We start from the raw sequence: 27956 nt of genomic DNA, 5'->3' as shown, positions 1-27956 counted from the left end.
AATAAAATCCACGTTTACTTAGATTGTTAAATCACATTAAATATTTAAAGAAAAATGCTAGAAAGATCAAGGATTGATTGGCAGGGAAAGAATTGCGCAGTAAACTGTACTCCATTGTCTCATGTACTTCAATAGAATGTTTCACTTTGAAGTTACAATTTTCCCATTAAAATGTCGTTTTTCTTTTTTTAGTACAGAACACCCAAATCTCCATCGTTTCTGTCCTGGGATCTTGACACTTGTGCGGGTGCTCTTGTGTGCTCCTACAATTATGTATCCCCAAACATATGTATAAACGAAACATTGTAGAACAGACTCGGCTCAAACCATCAAAGGCGTCCTATATTCCAGCATTAACGCAGACTACTGTAATAACAGACATGACAATTGGTACTGTATTCGGGAGAACAAAAGAAGCAAGACTAATGTGGCTAAGCTGATCTTTGTGTTAACAGGAAGAACACAGGAGTGCTAGCAATAACAGTCTCTTTTGATGGTTTCCATGAGATCTCTTGTTGACCGTGAACAATTTTGGCTTTGCACATGGTAAATCCCAGGGACAAGTAAACCCGGCAAGTTAACAACACGAGGGAAGGTACATGGAGTATACAGGTGGTGTGTACGCCTGCTGTGCTTCATTGGATTCCATTACCCCATGAGTTGTTCATGAATCCATATAGTGCGTAATGATATTCCAGAGGTGTCATTATGGCATTTAAAGACAAGTGGTTAACATTTTTGTTTACCGAGTGTATATAGAGGTGCAAAAAAGGGGGGTTGGGGGGGTTGATAACCAACTCCGCCACCGCCCCCAATACACCAAAGTAAAGAATAATGGTCCTCCTAATGATAGCAGGTGGGTGCAAACTGTGAATTGGGAATAAATAGACAAAACAAAATGGAGGACACAGAATGTGCACTGACAAAGAATTCACTTCGATGCACACCACCTTATATAAAACATAACCTTTAATATAACATGTATTAAAACATATATCACTGTAATGTAAGTATAAACAGTAATTAAAAAGTATCTGGTGGGGGGAGGGTGGTCAAATCCAGAAAAGGCTCAAGTGAATAAGTATAACACTGATAAGGAGACCTAAATAACGGATAAACCCAAAAATTAGGTGAAAAAATGAAGGGCACTCACTTTAATTACACTTGCGAGTAAGGACATATTTTCAATAGCCCCATACCCCTGTGTCCGTACGCTCGCTTTGCGAGTACGGACACTTATTCTGCACTACAGACCGCCGTAGTAGTGACGCGCTGATTCCCCTCGCCCAATAGGCAAACGGCAGCTCGCGCATGCGCCTGTCAGCACGTCCTGAACAGCAATACCGGCTCCATACCTGTACCGAGGCATCGATATGTGGAAAAAAAGGTAGTGCTTCACTTTAAGTACATTTTCGCTTTACATACATGCTCTGGACCCATTGCGTACGTTAATGCGGGGTATGCCTGTATATAATCATACACTGCAATGTAGATGCTGAAAAACTGCTGATTAGACCTAGCAGCCAGATCATGGACAGTAAATGTAGCAGAAAATATAACATTTAGATTACTGAGCCACAAAGTAGCACCTAGTTGGAGGAAGCTACTAACAGTATATAATGATGCAAAAAGTACTGTATATCTCTTTATGTGCTGCTTTACATAAACTGTATGGTATAATATCTAGACAAAGTAAAGCTGTATTATAAAAATGTCAGTACCCAGTAACTCTGAGTAGCTAGTAAGATCAGTATGGCTGGGAGAGATGGATCCTAACCGTATACTGACTCAATAACCCTCTGGCTAAGCCCTACAATAGCAGCCTCCCTTCCCACTAGTGCAGACGTCTGCTGATGTCATACTACGTGCCCGACGCACGTTTCCCTCCAGTTACAGAGCTTTGTCAGGGGAAGTTTTTTTTTTTCCCCACCTAATTTTTGGTGGCCGATATTTGAGCTTAAGAGATTGATGATATTATCCTAACAAGTGCCCTACCATTGCAGTGCTGCTAGCTCTGCTAGCAGTAAGTGGCTGATCCGATTATTGCACCATCTGTTAGCCACATGCTTCAACTACTTTATCACCAAATCAATAATAGGGTATTTTTTTGCCACATGAACCCTATATTTGATGGCATTATGACATTCATACATTATTCATTTTTTGCCATCAAGTACTCCTTTGTGTGAGTACGGTTTATCCCTTATTTAGGTCTCGTTATCAGTGTTATACTTATTCACTTGAGCCTTTTTTGGATTTTGGCCACCCTGTACCCAGCAGATACTTTTTAATTACTGTTCATACTTACATTACAGTGATATATGTTTTAATCCATGTTATATTGAAGGTTATGTTTTATATAAGGTGGTGTGCATCGACGTGAATTCTTTGTGAGTGCACATTCTGTGTGTCCTCTATTTTGTTTTGTCCACATAGAGGTGTACATAAAGATTGCTTGGCAATATTGTGCCGAGTTGAATGCAACAGTCCGACCTGATCATAATTTTTCAAGATATTACTTTAGGATTGTTTAGAGCAGGGGGTGGTCAACTCCCAGTCCTCTAGGGCACCAACAGGTCAAGTTTTAAGGATATCCCTGTTTTAACACCGGTGGCTTAATCAGTGGCTCAGTCAAAGCTTGAGCCCCCTGTGCTGAAGCAGGGATATCCTGAGAACATAGCTGTTGTTGGCCCTTGTGGACTGGTCTTGACCACTCCTGTTTAAACTATCCTGTAGGGGACATACGTTGCAGTATTCTAGTGACAAAGCATGCTGCTCACATAGTGTCATTAGCTTGATAAACTGCTTACCTTGTTTGAAAGGTGTAGGCTCTGTGTACTATACTAATATTTACATGTACTCGGGTTGCAACGCTTGGCATTAGTCTATGAAAGATTGCAAGGAGAACAAAAGAAAGAAGTCACCCTTTTAAGACATGAGGGAAAAGTGAGGCGGGATTAGTATCCTTTGGGGGTTATTCATTGAACTGCGATTAGTACCGATCGGGGCGCTGTCTCGCCAGGTGTTGCAGGTCTCTCTGGCAGCGAAAGGTTCAAATTAGGCCGCGTTTATGGTGACGGCGACGCGACCGATCCCGTCGCCATCGCCACTGGTGAAAGTTGAACTTTAGTTTTAAGCGACGTCACTGGCGACCAAGGCCAGTGACGTCACCAAGGAGGAGGGCAGCTCTCTGTGATTGGTTTAGAAACAGTCACATGTGGCGACTGTCTCTAAAAAAAAAAAAAAACAAATAGACCCGGCTTCCAAATTTTTGGTCGCTCCATCGCCGTCGCGCTTACTATAAGCGCATGTGACGGTTTCAATGGATTTGTTTTGGCGCGATGTCGCGTCGCCAGGCACTATAAGCGCAGCCTAAGCATTATAGCTACTAATCACTGTACAATATCAAGCTATTTTACTTTGGTCGCGGAGAAGATACACTGCTCTTTACCGTGGATTGTGGACCACGTGACACGTGGGGATTTTCTCTGCTTAGTTGACTTGGTCGGGAACTGCTGCTCTGATGTACTATCTGTTATCGTTTGCTTTAAGACGTCAAACCCAGCTTGTTGCATTACATAGATTTAACCCTTTGGGGGGGCCCTGTTCCGTCATCGGTGCCGGAGCGATCACGTGATGGCTTCAGATCCGCGGCCACATGGTCGGGAGTGCCGGAAGGAGCAGCGCCCCTTCCAGCAATCAAAGGGTTAACATAAGCACAGGTTTCCCCCGACCTGAAGAAGAGAAAATATTCAATACTTAAAGCACATGAAGGGAAGTCCTGGGTATCCTACATCAGTGGCCAACACCGGGGCTCATCTTCCCTCCCACATGTTCCTTTTTACGGTGGTGGCTTAAATTTGTTGCTAGTTGCATTAAGAGCCCCTTCTACATCTGTGGGAGGATCAGAGCACCCGGGATAACTGCTTTAGAAGATAATACAACTAAAAAGAAAAGGAAAAGCTATTGGAAAAGCCAGGAGCTTTGTTCCCACAGGGTTCAGCTCAGCTTCTCCGAGCATCAATTGTTTTTCAAGAGGATCCATTACAACCTGGGCCACACCTGGCCTGACCAGTTTTTCTTCCGCCTGTGTGGTCCACCTCGGTTTCTTCTGTGATCCCCATGTGGAGGTTTTCAGCCGAGGGCAGATTTTCCAGTTTGACCAGGAAGTTGCTGTCAAACTCAGTTATTGCCTTCACATTGTTCGAAAATTACAAAGAAACAAAAACATTGGTGATGTCCAACATCTTAATTGTGCAGGCGCATCGTGTTATACTAGTAACACAAAATACATGTTCCACCGAATATACTTCCTGCTGATCTCTTTATTGTGATGGTTGAATGTCTGGACTTTGAAAGGAAAGACAATGAGGCAGCTATGTGAAAACTCGGTACTCTGTGGGTCACAGTTAAGATGGCGGCCTCCCCCCCATATCTTATTGTTTTCCATCATAGACACTAATGCTATAGTGTCTTTGGTCTGTGTGCTTAGTGTTTTCGTACTTTGCTGAGCTCTTTGGCACAGGTGTTTCTGTGTTCTTGTTTATGTCCTTTGGTATTAATGAATTTACTTGCATCAGCCTTTTTTGCTATAATAAATGAGTAGTTCAGTCGCATACATAATTTCATATGTGGGGCAGCAGGCTGATGAGAAGGTTTGGTCACCTAGTGACAAATGCTTCTAATTAGTGGTGTTCTGTAATGTCAGCACATGCTTGGCATAGCATTGTGCGTAGTACTGGTAACTGGCGGGCTGTGAAGTTTCAGTCTGGCTCCTGTGATGAGAATACAAACATAGTAAAACACAATGACCATGTCAGCCAGACACAGAGAGATCAAGAGTTAAGGCTACGGTAGATATGCTTGTGTATACCCCCCTTGCCCGGCTCTATAGGAGTTTACATCAGATGGACTATATACATGGCATTGCTCAGTCTCTCATACCTGTTCAGGGTGTTGGGTTGATGCAGGCTGGGCAGGGATATGCAGATAGCATAAGGATGGGCGCCATTAACTTGTATAGTACAAAAAGAGCTTTAGTCACATCTTTTGATAAGGCTCGCCATAAAAAGACATACTTCACATTCGACATATTAACTGGTGGCAAATCATAAAGTTATTCTGTGCTTCTTCCCCTGGAAGCTGTCACTCCTACGCTGGGGAGTTACTCATGCTTCTTTCCCTTAGTATTTGTTAGATTGGCAATCTCCTGTGTAGCGTCGGTAATGCCCTATCTCAAGTGGGCCCCTGCTGGGAATACACAATACTCTAACTGGGATCAGTATACTGCTACTGTGTACTGTATAGCTCGTCCATGCATATTGGATTGGCAGTTTGCTGAGGACCTGCTGGTGGGGCCGATTCGATTATGCTGCGGAGCTACTACTCTGAGAACTCCTCTTAAGCACGAGCTGCCTTCGACCCTAGCATGAGAAGAATCATTATCCATTACTACAGCCACTAACTAAATAAATAGGGCACGTTCCTTAACTGATAAAAGTGTCCTGCCCATGGTTATTGTTAACACTTAAACATATTTACAGGACTCACGATGAGGCTGTCTGCAGAAAATTGAGGAACCTGCTTCTAGAACATTGGGTGGGATATATAGATAGATAGATAGATAGGCCCACACATAGCGAACAGCTTAAAAAAGTTTAGCGAAGTAATGCCGGAGAAATGTTGTTTGATTCTATATTTTAAATACATTGCACAATTCATACAGTAAAAAACAGATTAACCAGTAAAGATGATTTTCAATTCTGAATTGTTTTCAATATATTTTCGATATATGTTGTGGAATAAATAATAAAATACATTATAATCTTTTTCTTAAAGGAGAAATTCATGTGTTCTCCTTTTTAAAATGATTATTATTTAACATAGGATTGAAGCAGGGGGTCTCCGGACCTGAACCCCATTAATTTCAGCTCTGGGGACCCCCTGCGTCCCGAGAACTCCAAAGGGGGTACCAGTATCTCGGCAAAGTTTAAAGCTCCCGCGTCTTGCGGGCCAATAGGAAGCCGAACCTGATGTCGCATCTTTCTATTGGCCCCCCGTGCGCGGGAATTTTGAAACGCCGCCATTACATGAACCCTGCTAGTCGAGCAGAGTGGCTAGCAGCACCCCCTTGGGAGGTCTGTATCTATGGAAGCAAGGGGTCCCCGTAGCTTCAATGAACGGGGTTCAGCTCCAGAGACCCCTTGCTTCAAACCTATGTTAAAAAAAATGGCAAGCTTGGATTGCCTCTTTAATGTAGTATTTTAGAGCCGTATCATGACACAATAACATAATATAACAATTGGAATAGGTGCTTGGACACATTGTAATGGACCAACAGAACTGTAAATATTGATGATGAAATACATAGACTTTTGATGCTGCAAAGGTTACTCCTTCATAAATTGGTTGGAAAAAAATGAATACATTCTTGTTTCTATGTTGATGTATCATATCACACGATTGCGCCGCTGGTCTCTATGGTGTGTGACAATTTTGCTATGTATCAAGACTCGCACAAAATTGTGTGTGGTTTTTTTTTTTTTTTTTTATAACTTGTATTTTATTATACATAAATGCATGATATACATAAAAAAAAAGACATCAGGTGCATATTTAGCATATCATATACAATAACAAAAGCATAATAAACTCACGTAGTTTTTCGAGCCCTACTTAACCACGTGAGTGGGAATCGTCATGTGTAAGGTACTGGGGTAAATAATAATAAAATAAAAAAAAAAAAAAAAAAAAAGGGGGGTGGGGGGGGAGGAGGTAAAGGAGGGGGTGGGGGAAGAGGAGAGAGGGAAGGTGTATCCAAGGATAATAATACATCTGCCTCCGGGGAACACCTGGACAGCGTGAGGACTATGTATCAACTAGTGAGGCCTTTCGGTAGAATAAGTGATTGGGCGTAAGGAGTATAAGGTTCTAGGTGTGGGGTAGGTTCTTATGTCCCCAAAGGAGAACGCATTTATTACTATTATAGCCAAATTGTGTTACGCTCTACCCCAGGGATGTCTGTTTGGGCAAGCCAGGGGGCCCAAACTTTTAGATAATTGTCGCCAGTGTCATTAACTAAGCTCGTTAACTTTTCCATCTGGCAGATAAACCAAATACGATTCCGAATCTTTGGGATAATTGGAATATCGGGGCGTTTCCATAGTGCTGCGATCTCGCACCGCGTAGCTAGAGCAAAATGTGCAATTAGTTTATTGTGTGATTTTGATAGGCCCTTTAGGGGTCTGTTCATGAGAAACAGCCACGGGTCTGGGGGAATAGTGAGATCAAATATTCTCTGAATCCAATTTCTGATCTTTTCCCATAGTGGGTATATCAGCGGGCAAGATGTGTGTGGTTTTTTAAAAAAAATTTTTTAATTTTTTTTTACCTTTAAATAAAATAAACATTCACTAGATATGTCAGTGAGGGAGTACTTCATGCATACGAATGATTTATTGGTTGCCTCAGAATCCCGATCTCTCACATTCTTGAAATGCCAAAACTCATGAGTTGATTAAGACAGTTTTATAATATGCACTCATACTGCGCCTCAGTAAAACAAACAGACTGTGTAATAGCACAACTTAAAAAATCATGCTGTGTGCACCTTTGTTCACTTTGTTCCGTTTATGTGGAACACTTGTGCATTTTTGGGGGCATATACCAGGGTTTCTCATCTCCAGTCCTCAACACCCCCACACAGGTACGTTTTTACGGATATCCCTGCTTCAGCACAGGTGGCTCAGTCTTCGACTGAGCGACTGATTGAGCCACTTGTGCTGAAGCAGGGATATCCTTAAAACCTGACTGTGTGGGGGTCTTGAGGACTGTTGTTGAGAACCCCTGCCTTAGATCACAAACAAACAAGTTTGTCACACAAACTGTTTTAACCCAGCTGCCTACACTATAAGAGAATCCTTTGTGTATAATATGTACCAAGCACACAATGGTGTGAAGTGTCTCCGCTTTACATAACAATGTATTTATCTGCTCTTTATTCTAGTTACAATAATTGAAACCTTCCTGGGCTGCCGGCTGCTCTGGAAGGGAACAGGTTAACTTGGTTTTCCTGGAGGCTGCTAACTTGGTTTACTCCACTAGTCTCACTCTGTGTATAATGTGTCCTGCCTTGTGTCCAGCAGACAGAGGTCTACATGACACCGTTTTGTATTGTTTTGTCACGTGAGAAGAGCTATAAAATAACTTCACAGCCGGCAGCGTAGTATGAATGAGCAATGCTCTGCGGTGTAATGCTCTGCAGTGTAATGTCACCCAGCCTCTTTCCGATAAATAATCCTAGACTTATCTTTTTATTTTAGTGATGAAAATGCAAGAAGAGATCTGAAGATACTGCCAGCTCTACCAACCAGAACGCTGCAGGAGCGCCCGTCTCTTACATATTGGTAAGCTACCAGTTAAATCTCTATATTTAACATAAAGAAGCCACCGCTCAGCAGTAAAAGCGAATATGGCTTGGTGGTTTCACCTAAGGGAAGGTTGAGAGCAAAGAGAAGTAACCACAGAGGGGGTGGAGGGCAAAGACCCTCTGCACAACCCCTAAAACGTCACAGTGATTGCTGTAGATATAGCTATAAATGGGTCTAAATGCCCATGGATAGACACAGTTGATGATGGTAGCTATAGAGTGTTGCTGAAAGGGGGGGGGAAGCCATGAGACTGTGTGGTCCAATGAGTGACTTAAAAATTAACCTTTTAATAGGTAAGCTCATAAAATAAATTGATTGAGAAACAATACATACAGTGCTTTCAATAATAATACAATAGTCATCAAATATATACAGTGACTAGGTAAATGATGAAACCTATAGGATAGCCCGCCCTAGAGGCAGCAGCTCTACTCGCAGTATATATGTAGTGTGGGCTTGCTTGATCAGCGCTGTTTAGCAGCCAAAATCCACCTATGCAAATATCAAGGAAAAACTAAATAGGCTGGTGGCATATCCACCACGTGACCCAATGTAATATCTCCTAGTAATGATTGGTCAGCCGGTAAAACATGTAGTGAGGATCATAGATATACACCTATAACCAGTTTGCTGAGTAACAAGTCAGATACTAAGGAGTGGAACCTGTATGCCCCAAGATCCCCCCCCCCCCTCCTCTCTAAGGGACCTCCACCCCCACTGTGAGTACTCTCTAAGCTGCAAGTTAGTAACCACAATGGGTGTTTGCATCTACTAATTTCAAAGTAAGTGAATAGTAGAAAGAACAGCTCCTCCAAATGAGCACCATATGGCCACAGGGTTTTCAAGCACACAGACACTTTTGAGGAGATGGTTCAGCCAGAGACCTGTTTCGTTATCACAGTGTTTAACCAGATATGGGACAGGAGACTCCACTGTAAATGGCGGAACTACAAATAGACTTGTGCCAATACTCTGCATAAATATACACTGCAGCATGTTTATTATAAGGGGGTGGACTTGATTTCCAATAACCATCCTCCAACTAGGATTTTCTTTAGTTCATTAAGCAAAGAAGGCCCCACTGCACGTCCAATATGACAAATGATTGAGTTAATGTATATATTTTTTTCTTCTTATAAGCTTGGGTCATTTAATTCAAATCCAAAACATGTTAAATCTGCAATCACGTCAAGGTAACCCTCAGCATTTTATGAATCGTCATGAGTGCTACTTGTAAATCATAATGTAATCCGCGGTCTCTAGTTATAAAAACAGGACCGTTTCCTTGCCTTGCAGATAACTTATTTGCTGTCACCGTGTCCTGAAACGTATTACAAACGCAATAAAAGTAGAATTTTTATAGACTACCTATAAGCACCTATAACTATGTAACTCCGAATGTTGTGCTGTGAAGGGTTATCCTCTATCCTCCTTACTATTAAAGCATGATTGATGTTTATTGTATTCTGTTTTCTCGCAGTGAAGACAGAGTAATAGAGCACTGTAAAAAGCTGAAAGGTGTAACCAGAGGACAAGCAATTGTCCGGTAAGAGAATAAGGCTATTTTAACTTTCGTCAATTTGAGTTCATTATGTTTGACAATAGAAGTCATTTTGTATTTATATTGCATACTAAGGTTGTAGTACTATGTTTGTAGATGTCTTGGCGATTTTTTTTTTTTGTTTTGTGGCTCAAAATAAATGAATGGTAGTTGACTAAGAGAGCATGTACAATACAATAAGTCCTGCTTTAGGGAAGGTCTAGTTCAGGGATGACCAACTCCAGTCCTCAAGGGCCACCAACAGGTCAGTTTTTCAGGATATCCCTGCTTCAGCACAGGTGGCTCAGTTGAGAAGCCACCTGTGCTGAAGCAGGGATTTCCTGACCTGTTGGTGGCCCTTGAGGACTGGAGTTGGCCACCCCTGAAATATTTGAAGGCTCAGTTCTAACTAAGGGAAGAATATAGCAATACTAGTGTTGTAGCCGACATGTTTTACTTTGTAAAAAGTGAGGGGGGGGGGGGGAATATTTATATTCCAAAATAACAAAGTGATCAGAGGATCTCAGAATAAAGAATTTGCGCGGAATATAAAGAGAATAAAAACAATTTGGAGAGAAAATTGATCTGTGCAAACAGAACAGCACTTTTCAATCTAGAAATAACAACCTAGCATAAGACAAATATTACAGCGGATTATCCCTGTTACACTGTATGTTGTAGTGTAACCACTTCGCTTCTTGTGAGTGCCTCGCTAGTCCGTGTACAGAAGCAAAAGGGTTTAACATGTGCAATGAAAGAGTTATTTAGAACAGGGGTGCTCAACTCCAGTCCTCAACCCCCCCCCCCCCCAACAGGTCAGGTTTTCAGGATATGCCAGCTTCAGCACAGGTGGCTCAATCAGTCCCTGCTTCAGCACAGGTGACTCAATCAGAGGCTCAGTCGTTGACTGAGCCTCTGATTGAGCCACCTGTGCAGAAGCTGGGATAACCTGACCTGTTGGGGGGGGGGGGGAAGAGAGTTGTGCACCCCTGAGTTAGAACATGAGATACTGGCCGAATCGGCGATACCTGCCAAAAATATTTCGGGTCACCGGCAGACATCGCCGGTTCGGGCGTGATGTCACGGATCTCCCTTTGATGCTTGGCCATGTTGCAGTGTTTGCATGTCCCATTTGATTCATTTCTCTGTCTGCAGGTACATGAAAATAGTGGAAGCTCTGCCTACTTATGGTCTTCATTACTACAAAGTCAAGGTTAGCTGCTGTTCCTTCATAACCACATCCATAAAATAATATGCTCTTGTACAGTGCCTTTATTACTAAGACGGTAACGCTCTATATACAAAGAAAAACATGCAGAGATGTAGCCAGTGTTTTGATCTTTTAATAAGATCTTCAACTGGCCTATAGCAGTTGCCTGAAACATTGGATGCTTCTGCATGTTTTTCATTTCCGTTTGCGTATTATTTTGATAACTTGGCAATAAAAACCTACAATCCATGCATTCCTTTATAGCCTCCCCTGGATTCAGTATATTGCTGTACATGTGCAGTTGAGAGACTGCATCAAAGGAGTTATGATGAGTTTAACATGGGCTGGAGGTGAATAATGCGCCCATAGGCTTTATTAACACTTATTTAGTGACCCTGTCAGCCCCGAAACTCTGAGGTTAAATGTGAGATAATTTAGTTTTGAGGGATGATTAAAAAATGGTTGCAGAGAAAAAGTTTTTTTTTTTTTTTTTTTAGTGATAAAGATGAAAAGAATAAAGAATATTACATTCTTTGGGGCCAAATAATTTAAAGTGTCATAAAATTTATACGGAAAAATAAACAAAAACGGAACAAATATTTTAGGACAATTTTGCATTCCTGAGTTTTCTTAAACACTGGTTACAAGTATCGCACTTTTAAAGTAATGGTGAAGAAAAAAATGTGAACTAGCGCTAAAGTGTAATACACAGTGTGATATTAAAAAACTTATAATAAAGGATGGCTGCCCGGTGATACTGCCAGTACTAACAGAATAAACCAAAATAAAGAAAAACCTGGCGCCAAATAGTCAGTGGAATGTCCTGTACTCCTCAAGGGATCCGCACACTTGCTCGACAGACCATGCAAAGAAAAGAACACAAACAAACAAAAATCATAGCGCAACACTGTAGGGTAAGCAGTACTGCACTAATACACACAAACAGTTAAGAATCCTAGCGATTATTAAAATAATTATTTATTAAAAAGAACTATGCCAAGACCGACAATGGCAAATACAAGGAACCGCAGGTCATCCGGAGCACAAAAATTGGAGCCCTACTTTCATACAGCAAGGTTTAAGCTCGCATGGTAGGAACAAGTCCTAGGTAGAGATGATCTCCCTGGCGGGTGATGCCTCTGCTCCACTGCGGCTCAGACACCAGTCAGTCCTTACGATGGTAACCGGAACAGCTCCGGCCGTGGGGGCTGGTGTGCGGGGTCCACAGCTCTGCACCGCGTGTAGACACACGCCTCACTTCCTCCTACGGAGCAACAGGAAGTCTCTGCGCGCCCGCGCGCGATAGTGCCCGTTGCCTTAAAGGAACAGCTGGCAGGCTGAAGGGAAAGTTGGGCTCCAAGGCCAAATGTCCTTAAACGTCCAAAGTCAGTCAAATAGTGGCTGTGCCACTAGCCCTACGCGTTTCGTAGATGTCACTCTACTTCCTCAGGGGCTGAAAACAATGATACTTGGTGACACATAGATATACCCTAGCCAATTAAAATTAATTGATCGTTTATAATTAAAACAGCCTGTATGTCATTAGTACCAAATCACTACATGGACTCTTAGACATACATGACATCAAACACATAAAAAAACACATAAAAAACACATAGAAACAACAGTACCAGCATATGTCAAAACATGTATATACCCTAATGTCATATGCATATTAAGTAAACCTACAGAGGTATGAAGATATTCAAACTCTCCCCTTGGGTATAGTTAATTGCTACACAAACTCCTTTTGCTTTTAATTTAACAGGTTCTGCACTAGTCACTGACACAAAAGTTAACTCTCTCCTCACTTTTATCACTAGACCAATCTATTTCCCTAGAAAAGAACCCAATTCAAAATCTATGTTAAGACCATTGGGGGACAGGGTCTTCAGTTCAAAGATCCAAAAGGCCTCACGTCTGTTTATATGTTTAATAGTGTCCCCACCTCTCCAATCTGGAGTGCATAACTCAATGGGTTGACAGACCAGGCCCTTTGGGTCTCTGCCGTGATGCAACAGAAAATGGTGGGACACACTGTGCGTTGTTAGACCTTTCTTTATATTATAGACGTGTTCATAAATACGTCTTTGAAAGGTTCTACCAGTGCGTCCCACATATTGCAAGCCGCATGGGCATTGCAATACATAAATTACAAATTGCGATTTGCATGTGATGTGCGACATAATCTTGTATATTTTATCAGTAACATTAGATCTAAACTCAATGTTACACCTACTGTATTTACATGCTATGCACTTTTTGCATGGTTTGAACCCATTAGGACCCTTGGTGGTTATCATTTTATCCTTCCCTTGATGTAACGGACAACTGGGTGCCAATTTATTTTTGAAATTATTTGCTTTTTTAAAAATAATGGAAGGTCTCGGAGTTAGTACCTGTGAAAGTGTAGCGTCCTGTAGCAAAATTGGCCAGTGCTTGGCAAAGATGTTTCTTATTCTTGGGGCCATAGCGTTATACTGGGTAATGAAAGAGATGTTATTCCTTCCTTGATCTAACCCTTTCTCTTTATATTGAAGGAGCTTATTCCTGTCCATATCTTGGACCAGGGATATTGTGCTCTCAAGTTCTTCAATAGGGTAATTCCTTTCAAGAAATTTTTCTTTAAATTCATCCGCCTGTACCGCAAATGATTCCAAATTTGAGCAATTACGCCTCAGCCGGATGAACTGCCCTTTGGGGATGTTCTTAATCCATTGCGGATTATGGTGACTGTTGGCCATGACATAATTGTTGGCCTGTACGGGTTTAAAATATGTTTGTGTGTGTATTTGATCATCGGTGATGTTGATATTGAGATCTAAGAAATTTATAGTGTTCCTATCATACTGGCAAACAAATCTCAAATTTCTTTCGTTCGCATTAAGGTATAAAATAAATTCGTCTAATAACTCCAAATCCCCATCCCAAATAAAAATAACGTCATCAATGTAGCGCCGCCAGAGCACGAGGTTGGCACCAAATGGGCAATTATTCCAAATAACCTCCTCCCATTGCCCCATAAAGATGTTCGCATAACTTGGTGCAAACCTCGTGCCCATAGCGGTGCCACATATCTGCAAATAATACTGTAAATTAAAACAAAAATAATTGTGGGTAAGTATAAACTTAATCCCATCCATCAGAAAGGCCTTAAGTGCTGTGGACATAGTGCTATCCCTTTGAAAGGCTGCTTTTATAGCCTCACATCCCAAATGGTGGTATATAATGGTATAGAGGGATGTGACATCTCCTGTTACCCATACATAGCTGGATTTCCAATCAATCTCACGCAGGACATGCAAAACTTGTGTGGTGTCTTTTAAATGTGATTTTAATTTGACTACAAGTGGCTGTAAATAATAATCAATAAATTGTGATAAATTTGATGTGAGTGATTGAATTCCAGAAATAATAGGTCGACCTGGCGGGTGGTGGAGGTCCTTGTGAATTTTGGGAATAAAATAAAACATTGGTATTCGTGGGTGCAAATTGTTTAAAAAGTCATATTCGTCCTGCGTGATAGCTTGACTGGTCAAACCTCTATTTAAAAGGGCAACAAGCTCTGAATGATAGATGTCCGTAGGGTCATTGTCAAGGGGGAGGTAAGTGGCAGTGTCACCAAGCAATCTTGATGATTCTTGGACGTAGTAGGTACTGTCCATCACTACCACTCCCCCCCCCTTGTCAGCTGGTTTGATTACAATCGACTCGTTGCTGGCTAGTGATTTTACTGCCAGCTTTTCTTCCAGATTGAGGTTATCTTTTTTAATCTTGAAAGTGCGACTCGACTGTTCCAAATCTCTGGAAACCATTTCAACAAACGTGTTGACAAAATGACCCCGGACAAACTTGGGGTTGAAAGTGGATTGTTTCCTAAAGGGAGCAGTGCTGCATATATTGCTCATACTCCCTTTTAAAGTAACCGTGTGAATTTGAACAACTCCTCCCCTTTTTGGATGGTATACATATATTGCGATTTAAGGGGTAGCCTCTGTAGTTACCAACATAAATGTACCAAGCAGTTGTGTACTAAAATACAGGAAAGGGATATGGTGGCTGGGAAGGATTTGGGGTGGAAGTGTTTCTATTCATTGATAAGAAACCCAGCATTGGGCTGAGTAGCAGGCCTGACTTCCTTTATAAACAGCCTTTCATGTATTTATTTCAAACAAACGCACAAAAAAACTTCCCTTAAATCCGGTATTTTTAAAGGTGAATGGTAATCTTTTGAGTCAAAATTGCTTTTCATTACTCAAGGAAAGGTTGCTGAATATATAAAACGTGACATTGGTTCAGATGACGTGCAACAGTGTACATTATTATATTTCCTAAGGGTATAAAACTCAACCAAGCGCTTGTTTGCTGATGTTCTTTTCATTTCGCTATACAGTATATGTTTGAGACGTTTAATTGGATTCCTGATCTTCTCTAAAAGTGTCATAATAGGCGGGACTGCAGCTTGAAAATGAATTTAATTCTAATATTTGGCACATCAGAATAGGAGCTGCTCTGAAAGAGATTTTACAGAATAACAAGGTTTCAGTGCTGATGAGGTTTCCCATCCGTGTATCTCTCTACCTCTATAGATGGTTACGTTGCCAAACAGTAAAACAATAAAGCATGGGACTTGTACAGACAAAAAAAAACTTATTAAAAGAAACTGGAAACAATGGATATTTTCTATTAATTGTGGCGATAAACCATATTTCTTATAAAGTGTTAGGTACTTACTGTATGTGCAAAATGACTGCACTGTGTTGCCTTGCTGTATAGCCATTGAGAGTGCTAGAAACTTGCAAATAAAAAAAATGGGCATTATGTAAACAGCAAAAATGTGTGAAATAGCGCAGAAGGTAGATATACATGTATGCAGCGTCAGCAGCTTAATGTTCTGCACAAGGAAGTGGACAGAGCTTCTGTGTTGTTAAAATATGAGCATAATGGTACAAAACACAACAATGGTTCCCAGTACTCAATGCAGTAATGAAAATATGGCTAAATATCAAGCAAACTCATATTTTACTGATAGAAAATATCCAATGATCTGCATGGTCAATACATGTAAATTAGCACATAGACTAGTGCCAAATGCACCATGCTGTCCATGCATATAGATAAAGCAGATATACAGTACAGATAAATGGTGTCACACTGATCCAGAAGCTGAATGATCCGAAAAAAGGAGGGTAGGAACAAAGAGGGAGACAAGGATCGATGGAACTACCAAAAGGAGTGGGGGGGGGGGGGGGAAAGGAAGGGGGTAGAGAGAGAGGACACTGAACAATTAGGGGGGCAACGTTTTGGAGGGGGGGGGTCCTTCTTCTGGTCCATTCCCACAGACCAATCGGTATGATACCATGTATCTGTATTTCTGCTTGATCTACATGCACGGTGCATTTGGCACTAATCTATGTGCTTATTTATATGTATTGACCATTTCAGGTCATTGGACCTTTTCTGTCAGTAAAATATGAATTTGCCTGATATATTTATCCTAGATTTTTCATTACTGCATTGAGTGCTGGGAACCATTGTTCTGTTTTGTGTGGTTACTATTGAGGGAATTAGAGTCCCTGTTTGTTCCCGCTGCACCACCCCTTCAAGATATTATCCTTGGGTGTTATTTTTTTTAGCCTTATATATAGTTCTGTCTATACCATATACTTTCTGTGATCATAATGGTGGCTGAGCTTGGTTGGACTTCAAGTGAGGGCAGTATGGTCAAGATTCTGACATTTGTACACAACCGTGAAACACTGGAAGGGGAAAGCTTAGTCTGTGTCCAATGGGGAGTCTGTAGTACGTAGAGACAGGGCCTTCAGGCTACTGAGAAAACCAGTAGCTCTGGGAAATGAGTAAAGGTTTTTTTGGTCATGCAGTTTGAGAAATGTATTCCTCAGAACACATTTTTTAATAGTGCAGAAAGAGTGGTTGAATGAAATTCCCCTTTTGCACCATTGCTTATAGCCGAGTCATTCACTGGCTGGATTTGACCTTCCTTTTGAAAGTTGGCTTTGGATTCCATGTCAACCTGACTCCATTAGTGAATAAAGTCTTTAGATTCCCAGTGGTAAGGGATGCATGACCAGGTGAACTCCCTTAAGTGTTTTTTCAGGAGAACAAAACCCTTTTGAACAATAAGTTAGTATGTTGTAGCATTCCAGAAAAGCGCAAGAGCTGTGTTTTTCTCTCTCGCTTTTTTGACACATTGCATTAAAATAGTGTGTTATTTACAATGCAAGATTTTTACTATCCCAGTAACCACCCATTCCTCAATATGAGAAGTGAAATCCTGGGTAGGAATTTGAACAATATTTTTAAATGTATGGTAAGCAGCTGCTTCCTGAACATCTTGAAAAACCGTGAACAACTGCTACCAGTCTTTTGTTGATATGGACATTTCTTTTAAAATTCAGAGAGTTCCATAATGATGGTAGAGATCTTACAGTCATTGAGGGACATGGCACAATCAAATTTTCCTTCTTTGAATTCACCCCCCTGGGGGTAGGGGGGGGGGGGCAACATTGAGTAAATATAAGGATTTCATGTTGGGTTCTTCTGGTGGTTATAAGACCATAGTTCATCTGAACTGATTATCTAAGAAAGCAGATGAAAAAGGAACCAACCTCAAAATGAAACCTGCTTTAGCCAGTCCCAGCTGCTGCTCTGTTTACACTTTTGTATCCATCATGATGGTGCCAGCATAAATTATAATATAATATGATAATGAACCACACCGAAGCCCTTATTAAAAAGGGCCGGGTGTGGCAACGGGCAGGAAACTTTCAAAACATTTGGCTGCTCGTTTGGGCAATTACAAAGAATAATATTGATATGTTTTATTGTAATTACTCTCTGAATTATTTAGGTATAGATTATCTAGCGCAGTTGCCTTTTAAGGGAGTTGACCACAGATCACCTCTGCGTTGGTGATTCATTGAACGGCACACAAAAGCGCTGCAATCTGTGCAAACAAACAGATTTTTCCGCATGTTTCACCGTGCCACATTTTTTCCCACTTTGTGTTTATAGGACAAGCAGGGAATCCCGTGGTGGCTGGGAATTAGCTACAAAGGAATTGGCCAATACGATCTGCAAGATAAAATAAAACCAAGAAAGGTATGGTTTTATTTCATGTTCTAAAATGTTTTACCTAATTGTTGTGATTTTGGAATGGCCAAACAATGTGTGTGACGTAGATCCAGTCTGTCCTGCAAAGTTAAGAGGTTGTAGGAACATTGGTATGTTCAAATATGTTGGATATATTTAATCACTAAAGCTGTCATCAACTTCTATGTATCCCCACACAGGTTGGTATAAATTGCATTTCCTTAGGTTCCTGTATCTTCCTTTGACTGTCTGTGTTCATCTGACATAAAGGTGCAAATTCACTAAGCATTGGTATTCCAGAAGACACCTTCCAGTGAAGGAGACACCTTGTGGTCCATCCAAGTGAAGGTGTTTTCCACTCCGGAACGTGTCTTCTGGGATAGCAGAGTTAGATTTTCATAAATGCCAATAATAAAGTCTATATGACGGTACAATTGCAATAATAAAGTCAACAGTAAATTTCACGGTCTGTGAAGGTTACTTAGACTTGGAGTAGGTTTTACCAATCTGACTCATTAAGTAGTTGCTTAAGACAGTGTTTTTCAACCAGTGTTCCTAGGAACCCTTGGGTTCCCCGGGCAGCTCTAATGGTTTCCCTGTAATTTTCAGGTAGTTAAAATTTTTACCAAATATAGAAGAATTTACAAAGTATCTGATCTCAGACGCGCTATTAAAGAGGGTTGGGGGTTCCTCAGAATTTCACATAGGTTTCCTTAACCAAAAAAGGTTGAAAACCACTGAGGGAGGATTAATTGCGGTGAAATTATTTAGCATAGAACAACTATTACTCACGTGATCTGCGTCATTTAGAAAACAATACATGTGCTTGTGAAAGTTTAATTTTGGATGCTTTGGGTGAATGAAAACCTTTGCATTAGTTCAGATGTGCTCTGTTATGTGCATAAAAGGCTTCCAACTAAGGGCCCAAATGGGTCTGTTGGATAATTAATGCATGTATTTTTGGTTTGTATTGTTTACAATCGTTTGCTGATCAAGCTTCATGGTGTTACCGAACCAGATAACATCGTGGTCATAATTTGTGAAACTGAACAGGTCCTGGATTAAAAAAAAAAAAACTTTCAAAACTTTCTATGAACCAATGGTGGCAAAAAATGTGACTGCTTCAAATGATACTGAAGCCTACACAGCCATGTGAAAATAAAGTGGAAACCGTACTTTCACATGATCCCAGATGGAGCCCTCCGTACGATATGCTATGGGTATGTCGGAGGGAAGTGGAACATTGCTGGATTTGGTAGAGGTTAAGGATTGGCTCTGGTAAATACATACAGTATGTGTACCACAGAAGCACTTTGGGTGGAGTAAGAGACCAATTACCAGTCATTTGTTTAGAATGTAAATGTAGGTGGCTGTTGCTGTCACTGGACACGTTCTATAATAGTTGTTCTGCACATTAAATGAAAGATTTGTGTGTTCTAATAATCACAAATTCCACCCGTGATAGTCACTTGTCTGTCCCAGAATCTGACACGTCAAAAAAATGGTCTGCACTGATGCTTGTTTATGTATCTACTACTCACACAAAATCTGTGACACTGCCATTTGTTGGCTCCCAGCTGTGTTAAATACCCGACCGTTTCATTTTTAACATGGGGGGAAAAAAGAACATAATGCACAAATGCAGACTTTGGTCGTCCCATTATAATATTTGCCTCCCATAACTTCTTCCTGCTCTGGGCATTACCCACATTGCAAGCTGATGCTAATGGAGCAACATTGGAGAATCAATCTTCAAGAAGCTACAATATTCTTGTATGCATGCCACTGGAATTCGTTCATTTTGGTCCAAGGGGTCTTTAAATGGTTACAATTACACTACACAGTTAACACTTTTGTGAACCTCCTCCAAACACTGCTGGGAACAAATGACTACAAACCTGTGTTTGATGTCCTATACACTGTAACTTAAAGTTGTTGAGTAAATGCTACTTAAAATATCTTTCAGCTCTTCCTGCAGTTTTATTCCCTTTCCTCTTAAGGGCTTTAAATGGTCACGTTTTTTAACGTGATAAAAAAAAGAATGTGGGCTGGATTGTGGTATTGAGTTTTCCATTCAGCCCTGAAACTTATTAAATCTTTCTCTAGGTGCCTACACCTGTGCTATAAATAATCTCTGCTCCACTCCCCAACAGGGCTGCTGGGTTTACAAGGGAGGAGGCCAGGCAGACACCTCAGTAGATTCATGACTTTCTCACGGTACCTGTCCAAAAGTAAAAGTGACAGTGTTCACTGCCCTACTGATTGCTATGCTGGGACTTATTTTGATTTAATTACATATATTTTCATTGATTAACATGAGTGAGCAATCCGTTTGGAAAACAGAGCTCAGTTGTATTGTGGAAATAGAAAACTTGAAAAACAACTGGTCCCTCTTGAGGTTGAACTGGGCTTCTAATACTTTGATGGGGGTTTTTTGTAACACTATACACTGTACTATATATATATATATATATATAGTCAGATAAGGCAGTTGGCACTCCAATAGGTGCTGTTAAGCCACAGGTGCACGTCCCATATAGAGAATGTAGTTATACGTTACCGTTCCAAGGATTGGTAAACAAGAGACAGCACTCAATGTTGAAGATCAAAGTGTATTAGTGAAAGCAAAAATACATCCAGAAACCCTGGTTTCTGGATGTATTTTTGCTTTCACTAATACACTTTGATCTTCAACATTGAGTGCTGTCTCTTGTTTACCAATCCTTGGAACGGTAACGTATAACTATATATATATATATATATATTACAGTATATTATATATATATAATCTCTATATATCTATATCTCTATATATCACACATATACATACGTGTGTATTTTCCCAGTGGCGTGATATAATATTTGCTCTGTAAGCAATTGTTAGCAATCCAGTTTATTTAAAAGAATCATGTTTAGGTCTCTTTAGTACTGTATGTAAATATTCTTTGCATAGTCTCTGGCTATTTCCTCACATGCACTAGCAATGTTTGGAGAGGTGATTGGAGCAGTGTTGCTGTGCTAAGTGAGGTAAATGTGCGATGTGCAGCTGGCTAGCTGGCATTGCTCTGTTTGTTTCCCACCAGTTGGAAACCTGAAGGAAAGATAACAAGACTATTGTTGTATATTCTCAGTGAAAACTCTCCGAGGATTAGGAGCACCTTCACTTCTGCTCTGCAGGCGTTCCGGCCGTAAAAGTAAAGTCAGAGTGAACATGGTGTGTAAATACCAAGGCTCTCCAACCAGCTTCCCAACGGGGCCTGAAAAATAATCCAGAATAAAAGGGCCACAAGAGTAATATAATGTCATTTTGGATACAATTTAAAGACCTACACATTTATTAGACTTGGCATACAAGTGAATTCTAGTGTGAAAATGTGTACTTCGCTGCCTGAGCAACTAAATGAAATGAGCATAAGCAGAGCGTTTAAGGGTCCGTCCAAGACCCTTCGTGGGCACGATCTGCCCCCCCCCCCCCCCCCCCCCGTTGAAGAGCCCCGGTTTATACATTCAATGAAAGTAGAGATGCTCATTTGATACTTTGTATCCGCTCCATGCCCAGGTGCCTGCGACGCATTATAACATCCGTTATTCCACAGGCATTTGCCGCGATATTCAGCATTCTATGTTTCAGTCTGCATAGAAACCATGTGTTAAAATGTCAAAGGAAGCATCTAATAACGCAGGGGTTTTCAACTCCAGTCCTCAAGCCCCCCACCCCGCTCTCCCCCAACAGGTCAGGTTTTCAGGATATCCCTGCTTCAGTACAGGTGGCTCAGTCTAAGAGTGAGCCTCTGATTGGGCCACCTGTGTTGAAGCAGGGACTGATTTGAGCCACCTTTGCTGTAGCTGGGATATCCTGAAAACCTGACCTGTTGGGGGGGGGAGGGGACTTGAGGACTGGAGTTGAGCTCCCCTGCAATAACGATAGCTGAACTAAAATGTACTTCTTTAATAGCAAATAAAAATACCACTTGTGGGCATAGTCGCATGTCTCAGACAGGTCCGCAACCCGGTCTTTCCCCATTATCGCGTAGCAAACAGTTTTCCGCTGCAGCCAGGGATTCTGGGTAATGACATGCAAATGAGCACAATTACTGTGCATTCACAAAACCGTGAGTATTGTAAAATTAGGAGAGGGTGCTCTGTTGCTTTACGAACTTAGTGAGTCACATGCATTGAACTTTTACAACTTAAAACCGCAGTGGGGAAAGGGAAGAGCAGTAAATCGTACCGCCATGGGAGTTGTGTTTGACTCTCTGCACAAGAGAACATAGTCATTTGTAGGTCCCAGAGAAGCCTCCCGTACATCTGATTGCATTCTAATTGTTGTGCCAAACACATCCAATCGATGAACAGTAACCCGCCACTTCCTCTGTGTATGCCCGCCACTTCCTCTGTGTATGACACGTCTTAAAGTGGCAGCCAGCGCGGATGGCAATCATGTTTGTTTGTTTGTTTGTTTACTTTATTGGTTGTCTTCTTGCCCTTTCTGTTAGTATTTTTTTTTTTTTCCGATCTGATGCTTTTGTTCAGGAGATAAGCTTTTGAAATATTAAGTGCGTGGGAGGTTAAAATGGAGCTCTCCCCGGAGCTCAGTGCAGTGTAAATGTTACCATGGTAACCTCAGAAGATGAATAAAATCATTTTTAATCTCCTATCGGCATCTGTGGGGAGGCGAGGGGCAAGGGGGAGTTGCTGCTTTAAACCTAAAAATAAAATGTAAATACCAATTAAGGCCCATACTACTAAGAACTCTTCTGCCATAAGACACCTTAAAGCAAATTAACTTGAGTACAGTAGGTTGTAAAGTGCGGAAGGTGCCATGTAGCAGAATACTCCTTAGTAAATATGGACCTAAATCTATCACTGCCATAGTTCTCCTTTTAGTCTAAGTGGGACCGCCACCTTACTTCTCCCCAGCCGGACGGAAGTCACTTTTTTAGCTGCATTGGGTTTTTTTTTTTAGCTAAAAGAAAAAAATCAAGACAGGCCAGTTTTTTGTCCCAGCAAATATCCTAGACTCACTCCCAGGAAAGAACTGGTGCCACCAATTGTACACAGGCATTGATCCTACATAAAGTCCAGAAACATTTTCCAATAAGAAATAAATAAAGCACTCCTCCGTCCAGTGTCCCACTAATGAATGAAGCAACAATGTAGACACCCCACTTGAACCGTGCCCCGTGACTATCAACGGGTAGGGGCTATAAGTGGTAAGGAGGAATAGATAGCAGTAATACCGCCGCGTCCCCCGTGGAGGAACAACCAGCTAAGTAAACCGCTACCCTCCGCCACTGCCCTCCTAACCCGGTGTCACCCACGGACAAGGAATCCTCACTGCGGAGGTAGGGGAAGGGAGAACAAGCAGAAAGGCACTCACAGTCTTGACTCGCCGGGTCTCCGGTCAGTGATGACGTCAGGTACCCATGAACCGGAAGAGGAAATCAGCGTGCTCCAGCCCAGGTATTAGTTTTTTGTCCCAGAAGCTCCAATGAGCTGTGTGTGACACTCCTGACACAGCGTGTCTGGTGTGACATGTCGCCTCTCGTGTGGGCGGTGGTGGAGGAGAGTTCAGCTGTGTTCTTTCTGACATTGCTATATCCTGCAGGAAATCATTAGTGGTCTTATTCCACGTGACATACAGATGTTAAATAAAGAAGCACATACATTAAAGCAGCAATCCTGCTCCTGGGGGTGCCAGGTGACTTCTCCAAAAATACTGGACACAATGGGGAAACATGCGATGCGCTCGACACACACACACACCGCTCTTGCCTCTCTCTGCTCCATGCTGTTTCCTCCTCTTCTTGGCCCCACCCCCAGGCTACTGACACCTTCTGATTGGCTGCATTACCTAGCATGGAGGAAGCTGCCCACCCCCACAGCAACAGCCCTGCTCTCTCCCTGCTCGGGGAAATCCCACGGCTCCCCAAGCCGGTCAGGTCACTATGGCCAGAGAGGTAATACCGGACACATACATGTCCAGAGAGGTAATACCCGGCACATACATGTCCAGTATCACCTCTCATTTGTTACTGGACAGTGTGTCCAATTACAGAACAGTCCAGTTCAATACGGGATACCTGGCAACCCTACCGGCTCCTCCCCAGAGGCCTATATGAATGCAACGCCTATCATTTTCGTGTCCTATCCTGAGCATGTCCTGCTTTAAAAGAAATAAAATCTCTAGCTTCTGCGATTACCATGGTAACCCATAGACAGCACTGGGTTCTGGGCATCGCCAGCTTGATGCCAGTCCCATCGGTGCGAGTGCACCTGGCCCCGCGCTTCTCCCGACCTAGCTTCAGTACTCACAATTCAATGGTTAAATGAACCAGCACAACCTTTAAAACCTGTTCACGACGGCATCTCCTCCTGCTACCATCACAACTCGAGACGCGAGGGCGGGCAAGAGGCCCCACGCAACAGGCGATGTCGCGTCATCAAAGTGACGCGTTGCAGCAGGAGGCGATACCGCTTCCGGAGCAGATAAGAGTTTCCGCCATTCTCACTCTGCACCAAACGCCGCTAAACTTCCAGCCAGCCCTGGTTCTGAGGACCGCTCCATTTTAACCTCTGGGGCACTTAATATTGTAAATCTCCTCAACAAAGCTACAGCGTTTAAGCATTAGATAGGCCAAGAGATCTGTTCAAACGAAAAAAATAAAGTGCGTCTGTAGCTGTGTCTGCTGGGAATATATAGGAAAAGCAGAGTCGGGCAGCCGCGCATGGGGCTGGGCAGCCGCGCATGGGGCCGCGCAGCCGCGCATGGGGCCGGGCAGCCGCGCATTGAGTCGGGCAGCCGTGCATGGAGTCGGGCAGCCACGCACGGCGTTTGCGATGTGTTGCTAACACGTATGGCAGTGACACCTGTTCATATCGGCGTGGGATTGATTTGCATAATTACAACAAGAATATATGGGATTTAATTATTTCCCTACTGGGGGGGGGGGGAGAGGGTGGTGTGTGTGTGTGTGTGTGTGTGTGTGTGTGTGTGTGTGTGTGTGTGTGTGTGTGTGTGTGTTTGTGTATTGTTTAGAAGGCCACTAGGAGTGGATGTTGTGATTGAACATCTATGCCAGTTATACACAAAGTGTGTGCGTGTGTGTTCACAGCAATTTTTCAGCAACATGGAAGGACAACGGCACACTCGGGTCTTCATAAAGTGATATATTATTTATTAATATCTGATTATATATAATAAATTCCTTTATGAAGACCTTAGAGCAGGGGGGGGGGGGGGGCAACTCTAGTCTTCAAGTGCCACCAACTGTTCAGGATATCCCTGCTTCAGCACAGGTGGCTCAATCAGTAGTCGGCTCCTATGACTATCCATGCAGAAGCAGGGATATCCTGAAAACCTGACCTGCTGGTGGCACTTGAGAACTGGAGTGTGCCGCCCATGATTTAATCATCAGCCCTTGTCGATCCGCTGCTCCTCCCCAGTGATCTTCCAGCTCCATAGCAATTCCTTTCTCCAGCTGATGTATTACTGTGCTCGGCTGACTGGGAATTTATCCATTACATTGATGACAGAATGATGTAGGAGCCCTCGGAGATGCTTCCCGAGAGCTTTGTATGCTGTCTTTGTCATTGAAGTGGCATTCCCCAGCCTGCCTCCTGACACACACCGCTGTTCCCCGTAGGCCATGTCTCTGGTTATACTTTTATTCTTTTTTTTTAAACTTGTATTGTAAATAAAGTCAAGTGGTGAGGACTCAGTGTTAATAGCTCCGGACAACCTGCTAAAGTGCATCTGAAGGGGATCTTTGCTGGGGGGGGGGGGATGTGTAGGGGAAGCCTTTGTATTAAATCGCCCGGTGACCTAATCATGAGGCAGATAACTTACTTGGCAGCCAGTCTATCTACTGTATGTACGGCTGTCATAGCTTTGCCTAAACAAGTGCTGACAGAGTATCACAGTCTGCCTGGAACAGGTCTCTCCTGGGGAGCTGCAAAAGTCAAACTAGAACACTGACTTTTACTTTACCTTGACAGCTCATGCACTGAGTAACCTCTCTCCCCTCTCCTCTCCCCCCTCTCCTCTCCCCCCTCTCCTCTCCCCCCTCTCCCCTTCCCCCCTCCCCCCCTCCCCTCCCTCCCCTCTTCCCCCCTCCCCTCCCTCCCCTCTTCCCTCCCTCCCCCCCTCCCAAAACCCCTCTCCCCCCCCCCTCCCCAAAACCCTCTCCCCCCTCCCTCCCAAAACCCTCTCCCCCTCCCCTCTCCCCCTCCCCTCTCCCCCTCCCCTCTCCCCTCCCCTCTCCCCCTCCCCTCTCCCCCTCCCCCTCCCCTCTCCCCCTCCCCCCCTCCCCCTCCCCTCTCCCCCTCCCCTCACCCCTCCCCTCTCCCAGACAGCCCTGCAGCGTTTTGTCGTGCAGCTTTTTATTTGTTTCTTAATGTTTTTGGCAGTGTAAGGTTAAATCCCTGTAGCAATAAATGCAAATGGTATCCAAAAACCAAGGCCTTATGTCAAGGATGGCCAACTCTAGTCCTCCAGGGCCCCCAAACAGGTTTTCAGGATATCCTGCTTCAGCACAGGTGGCTCAGTCGCTGAGCCACCCCTGCTCTATGTGTTTGTTTTAAACCGTAGCTTTCACTGTTAGGAGTTGTATATATGTTTACACTTTTTATTACTTACACACTTGCCCTCTTGACCTTGTCCTATAAATAATACACTTCCATGTACTCTACGCTCTTCCAACACACTACTTGGATTGCAAGCTCTTAAGGGGATTAACTACCCCCATTCCCCCCAATGTTAACTGTTCTGTATTACAGTATGCGCATATCCCTTCCCTGTATTATGTCTTGTATAATATCCCTGCTTGGTACATTGTTTGTGCTATATGAATACAATATAATACAATACAGTAGCAAAGCATTGCAGGTCCTTCTGTGAGGGATGGGTTAACCCCTTCCATGCGTGTAATAAAGCACTGGATGAATTATAGCAGCCGTCCCACTTGTCTGTTTTGTGATGCAGCCTTTTAACGAGTTTTTGTTAATGCACTCTCCCACCGCAATGCTAGTTTTTATTTGTATTGCTTGTCCCTAACAAGGATGGCTACAGGTAGCTCTTACTTTCTCTTATTCAGAAGTAAAAGGAATGAGGGCCACCTCATAACATTTTGTGATTATTTAGGGACAATAACAAGGAATACTGGATATATTTTAACCAGGGAATATTGATGAAGCAATCTGAAAAGAATGGGCAAGGCTTCTATTTGTATCCAAAGCACCTATTACAGAACTCTTACCTGATATAATGTTGCCTTGTGTTTGGATGAATGGCTCGCACACAATAGTGTTCTCACTGACTTCTCAGCAGGATGATCTAATTATGCACAGGCCTTTTCTCTGTGTGTCTTTCTCACAGATAATGAAGCATTGATCAGAATTGTGATGCACACACACACACACACACACACACATACAAACACACACACTCACAAACACACACACACAAAGCAAATGGTCAAACCCCAGATATGCATGAAAAGGATATTTACACAGTGTATCTTTTTAAATAACAGGCAGCAAGAAGAATAACAGGCCTGTACTTCAACATCTAATAATACATACAGCAGGGCCCCGGGTATACGGCGGGTTCCGTTTCAGAGGCCCGCTATATAGTGAAAATCGCCGGAAAATGGATCCGGCGATT

At 42.5% G+C, this 27956-nt stretch overlaps 1 protein-coding gene across 2 annotated transcripts in view; it reads left to right on the top strand.

The window, feature by feature from the left end:
- FRMD4B (FERM domain containing 4B) overlaps positions 1-27956 on the top strand; it is a 179859-nt gene that overhangs the window by 127220 nt on the left and 24683 nt on the right. For both annotated transcript variants that reach the window (XM_075574295.1, XM_075574294.1), the window contains exons 8-11: positions 8322-8405; positions 9910-9975; positions 11125-11182; positions 18215-18301. In XM_075574295.1, the coding sequence (XP_075430410.1) occupies positions 8322-8405; positions 9910-9975; positions 11125-11182; positions 18215-18301 (295 nt within the window). The remainder of the gene's footprint in view (positions 1-8321; positions 8406-9909; positions 9976-11124; positions 11183-18214; positions 18302-27956) is intronic.

The sequence above is a fragment of the Ascaphus truei genome, chromosome 17, assembly GCF_040206685.1.
Source record: "Ascaphus truei isolate aAscTru1 chromosome 17, aAscTru1.hap1, whole genome shotgun sequence".
Classification (NCBI taxonomy): domain Eukaryota; kingdom Metazoa; phylum Chordata; class Amphibia; order Anura; family Ascaphidae; genus Ascaphus; species Ascaphus truei.
The sequence above is the reverse complement of the archived record's forward strand: the minus strand, read 5'-3'. Positions and strand labels throughout refer to the sequence as shown.